At 31.5% G+C, this 6,326-nt stretch overlaps 1 protein-coding gene across 1 annotated transcript in view; it reads right to left on the bottom strand.

Annotated features, from left to right (window-relative positions):
• LOC106463968 (AP-1 complex subunit gamma-1-like) overlaps nt 1–6,326 on the bottom strand; it is a 31,810-nt gene that overhangs the window by 11,629 nt on the left and 13,855 nt on the right. The window contains exons 8-13 of the mRNA XM_022391604.1: nt 5,974–6,100; nt 4,954–5,009; nt 4,299–4,412; nt 3,187–3,327; nt 2,409–2,463; nt 1,078–1,360 (exon numbers count right to left, since the gene is read on the bottom strand). Coding sequence (XP_022247312.1) covers nt 1,078–1,360; nt 2,409–2,463; nt 3,187–3,327; nt 4,299–4,412; nt 4,954–5,009; nt 5,974–6,100 — 776 coding nt within the window. The remainder of the gene's footprint in view (nt 1–1,077; nt 1,361–2,408; nt 2,464–3,186; nt 3,328–4,298; nt 4,413–4,953; nt 5,010–5,973; nt 6,101–6,326) is intronic.

The raw sequence follows: 6,326 nt of genomic DNA, 5'->3' as shown, positions 1-6,326 counted from the left end.
AACATCTAATTTGAACAAGTGCTGCGTTCACTGTGCCAAGTGACACACAAAACTCGATGTTCAGCTGTTTTTTTAATATTTATTGTTAAATTAAGAAATTAAATAATGTATAATACTAAAATTTGAGTTATAATCTACAATTTCATACCAAACTTATTGACATAAATTCATAAAATAGTTGTTAATTAAAATTTTGAATGCAATGACATGGCCCTTGACACGGGACCCATTGTGATAGGGTTAAACAAAACATTCTGTGGAAAGCTACTGAGCCTAGGTAACCTGCCTCTTGAAACAAAAACTTTTAGGAGCTGCTAAAGATATCACAGAGAGAGAAAAAATATGAATATGTGTTATGGTTCTTATGAAAAATACTTGTAATAAAGTAGACAAATTAGGCCTAGTAAACAACAATTTAATAAACTCGCTGTCTGTAATTACAGATAAAAGAAACACACAGTCAACTCCGTGTCAACACAGGAATCCTTAGACAAGTGGTAACCAGACCCTTAAAGACAACTGAAAGATAAGCTCTCTGTATTTTGTTATTTACTTAAGGTTCAGTTAATATTCTTTTTAACATCTTAGAAAAATTCTAATTAATTTAGAATTATTACGAGTTTACAATATTAAGTTACTTAGATTCTTTATTTTTATACTAAAATATTAGGTTGTTGATGCTAGATTGGACTTGCATTTCTTTTGCCCTCTTGCTCGAGTACTGAGAAGCGATTAGCAGTCTTGATCTCCTCTTCTTCATAAAAACACAATACCCTCTTAATTACATCGAGAAACATTCTGATGGATATTATCACAATTTCATTAATAATTTCGTGGACAATCCTACTTCATCAATTTGAGGTTTTAATTACTTAAGTAATAAGGTTCTCTGATGTGTAGACTTCTGTCATCTTTACATCTTGTCAAAATCCTGAACAAATCCCCCCTTACTTTGACATTACACTCGGGCGTGACGAGTCAAAATATTCAAACATAAATACGTATTAACTGTGCTTGAGGAAGAAACACAACATAATTTTAAAAAAATTTCATAAATTAAGCTAACTGTTTAAAAAATAAAAAAGTAAACACCAGTTAAGCACAAGACAAAAAGAAATGATTTTTCACACAAAAACAAACTTACGTTGGCGGGTTCAGCATCAGCACCGTCAGATGAGTTCAGCAGATCACCAAATTCACCAATACACCAATTGGCAACCTGCACCAGGGGCTGACGAGTGGCCAATTCCCCCGTCAGGTTGTTCCACAGTTGCTGGGTAGTGTAGGCATGAAGTGGTGTCGTCTCTGATATCATCTGAATCAGGTTCCCAACAACGTCGTCAGGAACATAGTTCCCTGCCTGTTTGATAAAAAAACAACAACTCTAAATTATAATATTTTTAGGAAACAGAAATTACCAGTTTTGAAAAACTGGTTATGAACCTTCAAGTTATTGACTTTCTTACCGTTCACTATTGTTGGAATTCACACATTGCATCATATTGGGTAATTTTTTTGTTTTTGCCTATTATATAACTCAGTATAAAAACTGACAAAACACCAGAGTGAAATCACTTTTCTTGTGTAAAGTAAATAGGATTCTGAAGAACCAATTAAAATATTGATATTTTGTTGACATTTATTGTGTGATTCACACGTTATTACGGACCCTATAAACAATGTCATATGGACTTACTGGTACTGGTAAACTTATTGACACATCACTTACTAGTACTGGTAAACTATTATTAACACATGGACTTACTAATACTGGTAAACTATTGTCAACACATGAACTTACTAATACTGGTAAACTTATTAACACATGACTTACTGGTACTGGTAAACTATTATTAACATATGGACTTACTGGTACTGGTAAACTATTATTAACATATGGACTTACTGGTACTGGTAAACTTATTGACACATCACTTACTAGTACTGGTAAACTATTATTAACACATGGATTTACTGGTACTGGTAAACTATTATTAACACATGGACTTACTAATACTGGTAAACTATTATTAACACATGGACTTACTGGTACTGGTAAACTATTGTCAACACATGGACTTACTGGTACTGGTAAATTTATTAACACATGGACTTACTGGTACTGGTAAACTTATTGACACATCACTTACTAGTACTGGTAAACTATTGTCAACACATGGACTTACTAATACTGGTAAATTATTATTAACCAATATAACAACATAAAACAGCATTAAAAATCCTACTAACTTCAAGAAACAATCATTATCATTCTGAATAAGAGTCATAACACGTACACAAAAAGAGTTTCAAAAACCAATATTACAACCATTCATAAACTTGGATCTTATTTGGAAGTGTATATTCTAGCATAATCTAAACTTGGAAGAAATTTATCAGAAACTCACAATTGTCAAAACCTTGATCATGGTGTCCATATGCCATCTCTTGCTGGGAGCATACCTACAATAGAAAATTCACAATGTCTATTTAAAATTATCTCTATTTAAGTGATATTAATAATTACAATACATTGAGAGAGAGTAGATGGATCAAAGAAATTATGTTCAAAATCCTCTTTTACTACAGAAATCTTTCTAAATATTAAAAACAAAGGTTCGTTAAACTGACAAAAAAAACATTCAGAGTGATAGATAACTTTCTCTCTTATTATATACCAATGAAAGGGCACGAAGAAGAATGTGTAACTGCATTTCCTGCGAGATAATTGGTAAACCTTCGTTCCGAAGGAGTTTAATATTTAAGACATACTCTTACACTCCTCTAGAAACTTAACGAATTTGTTTACAGAAATTAAAAATCACAATAAAACGTTTTCCAGTGTTTCACTACAAGTTTTGTTTGCTCAGAGATCTGTAAAAATAAGTTTGGGGCATTAAAACAAAACAAAACAAAAAATCTTCAAGGGATTAATATTATACATTTAAAAATGTTTTTAATACCAAAAGGACCAACTAAATTTAAGTATTTGCTTTCATGATGTGTAATAATGAACCACAGATAAGACAAAATTATCTATTGTTTTGTCTTCTCTCTGGAAAACATCTGAATCCTTCACTAAAGACAAAGTTATTATTATCAGGACTGTTGTTTTCAATGTGAAATTTGTTAGCATACAGGAACTATTTTTTAAGGAGCATAGATAAAAAAGTTAAACTTTCTTACATTTCTGCAGTGATAAATAACTTTGAAGAACACTGGGACTTGAATTCTGGATCAGCCTTTTCCAGGAAAGTCAAAAGTTCTTTAGTCATTGTTCGGATATTGTTTCCATTTATAAGGGCAAAGCATAACTCCATGGCTCGTCTACAAATAATTTAAACCGTTGTTTTCAAAAGTAGTATCATTATTTTATTCACAAGATTTCAAACACTTTTTAAAACTACCGATGACAGAGTGAAAAATTGTTGATAACTTATTGTAATGGTTGAATAGTTAGGAGGAGCAGAGTGACTTATTAAACTAATCCGATTATGACAACAACTTCAATATATGTGTAGAATCACAAGATTTTATTACGAGCTACCAACAAACAATTCTGAAAACTAGAATTCTGAGATTTTAATTGTGGATCTTTCTTAATTCCAGTAATTACTAATTTTACTTTGTACTCAATTAAAAAAAATTCATATAAGTACACTAATTTTTTACAAAAATGCAGATATGCCAGTACTACTAATACATTTAATGTCAGGTATTTTCATAACCTGTTCGAGCCGTATAAAACCACAAGTATAGTATTTGTTCTTTTCAGTTTAATATTCAGTCCCAAGGTTCAGACACAGCCACCCCCCAATTTAGAAATGCCGACTAGAGACAGGGAAAAATGGCAGAACTCTGAAAGTATGGCATCATGGCTCGATTCTTGGACATTCCAATCTACAGCCTGGCCCACTAACCACTTGGCTACACCCATACCTAGAAACTAGCCAATGAATTATAACTATAGAAACAAAAGAAGCACTGAAAACTAAAATTATTAAAGACACCCAATGTGAAACACAGGATAATATTTAAGTATAAAAATGTATTATAACAATAGTTTTACCCTGAAACTAAGATTCTTTCTTATAACACGTTCATGTTAAGTTCTTTTCTTTGTAGAACATTCAAATAATCATACTTGTGAAAACTGCACTTCTCAATGATACAACCAGATATACTTCCCTTACCTTCTCAGTGACACAACCAGATATACTTCCCTTACCTTCTCAATGATACAACCAGATATACTTCCCTTACCTTCTCAATGATACAACCAGATATACTTCCCTTACCTTCTCAGAGACACATCTGGATCTTTAAGACACTCTACTATAGTGTTCCGATGTCGTTGGACAGCATTGTAATCAGCATTCACAGTACGCAGCAGCGTATTTAGGGCAACGTATCTAATAAAATACATTACGTTACAGGTATATGAAATCACTAAAATATCAGAAGTAGTAGTATTATATCTTTAAGATTTTATTTTTTTATCAATCTAACAACTCATTGAAATAACTTGTATCTTTACACACAGACTATCAATTTCATGCAGTTTGAAACACAAATAGTCTATCGGGTGGACTAAACTACGTGAATGTGTAATCTTCTCTCCAGCAATATGCAGTATGTCCAGCTAATCCCTCAGGTTCAAACTACGTAATCACTAAGTAAAACAGAAGAGTTCCATATAATCCATAAAGTTAACCCTGAGTTCATTAATTATATGTTAGAAAAGACATATTTAAACTGCAACTGGAACTATCCCAAGCAGTTTTCATACATGTTCAACTAGCTTTATTTGTAAAATACACTTATACTTCAGTGATCACTTGATCTTCTTACACCACACAAGATTGTTTACGACGTGTACCGTCACCGTTTTACGGGAACTGACGTGTAAGAAAAGCTAAATGGTTCGACATGGTACACAGGAAACCGATTTACCTGATATTCTTGTCGGTATTCAGAAGAAATCGACCAAGGATATTCACACCTAAAACCTGTATAAGAGGTACAAATAAAATAAATAACGAATTTTATCTGTCATTGTTATATTATTTTTACTTCTACACACAAAGTTTCTGTAATACCAATATCTGGCTTACTTTACAAAATTTTAACTTTTAAACTGAAGGTAAATTATCTCAGTATGAGTTCATTCATCAAAAGGCACAAAACCATAAATCAGACTTTCCTTAAATACTTCATAATTTTTCTTTTTTAAACAAATTCTATGAATATTATATAACACCTGATAAAAGAAAGAAAAAAGAACTGACTACTCCATCTTTTGCTAATGTATGTAAAAATATTTATTGAGCACACTTTAAATTATATAAACTTACAAAAACTCTATACAAATATCTTAACTGGAAAATTCAAAAACATACCAAACCCTTCTAAACTGAATTATTCACTATAATGTATCCATTATCCAGACCAAAACTGGAGCCAAGCTCTTAGCCACCTCTTGTCATTAAAACATCCTAGTAATTTAAAACCAATTTAAATAATGAAACTAGTTATTTAGATGTCTCCAACAACACGAGATTTACCAATCACAATGAAAAAAACAATTACAATATATCAGAATGACAAGTAATGTTTTTAGTAAATAAACCTTATAGCACCTCGGAAACATCTAAATAGATTTATAAAGTCAAACAATATCTGAAAGTGATGAATTAAATTGATTGTTTGTATACTATGAATATTTGAACATTTTTAAAGTTGACTGGGTAATACAAGTAGTTATATCAGTATTTTGACTGGCTTCGTAAGCTGGTATACTCCAGTCTCGTACCTCGTTATACTTCTTATTATCAACATCTGTTAAACCTTACATCTACAGTGTAAGCTTTAGATGGTTAATTTTGTATTGTATCTATTCTTTTAGTTCCTCAATATCAGTTTGTTATAAACTTATCTACAAGTTCTTCTACTCTGTCAAACTTGTTTCCTTACCCTAAGTCCACTCTCCGATTTGATATCCATGATAGATAGCACAGTTTCATATAGGATAGCATTGCCAACGTTTTTACTTGTTTCTGTATTAGTTGCCACCTGTTCAAAAAAAAAGAGTATGTTACATAAACAATGGGGTTACTTGTCCTATGGTAACATACAATATATATATAAATTCAGTTTCAAATTGATGATGCAAACATATTAAATGCAGCAACAGCATCGTGTTATGTAATTACATTACACTTAAATCAGTAGTGAACGAACAACGTTAATTACATTACACTTAAATCAGTAGTGAACGAACAACGTTAATTACATTACACTTAAATCAGTAGTGAACGAACAACATT

The sequence above is a fragment of the Limulus polyphemus genome, unplaced genomic scaffold (genome assembly GCF_000517525.1).
Source record: "Limulus polyphemus unplaced genomic scaffold, Limulus_polyphemus-2.1.2 Scaffold1531, whole genome shotgun sequence".
Classification (NCBI taxonomy): Eukaryota; Metazoa; Arthropoda; class Merostomata; order Xiphosura; family Limulidae; genus Limulus; species Limulus polyphemus.
Note: the sequence above shows the minus strand (reverse complement) of the source record. Positions and strands in the feature narration are given on the sequence as shown.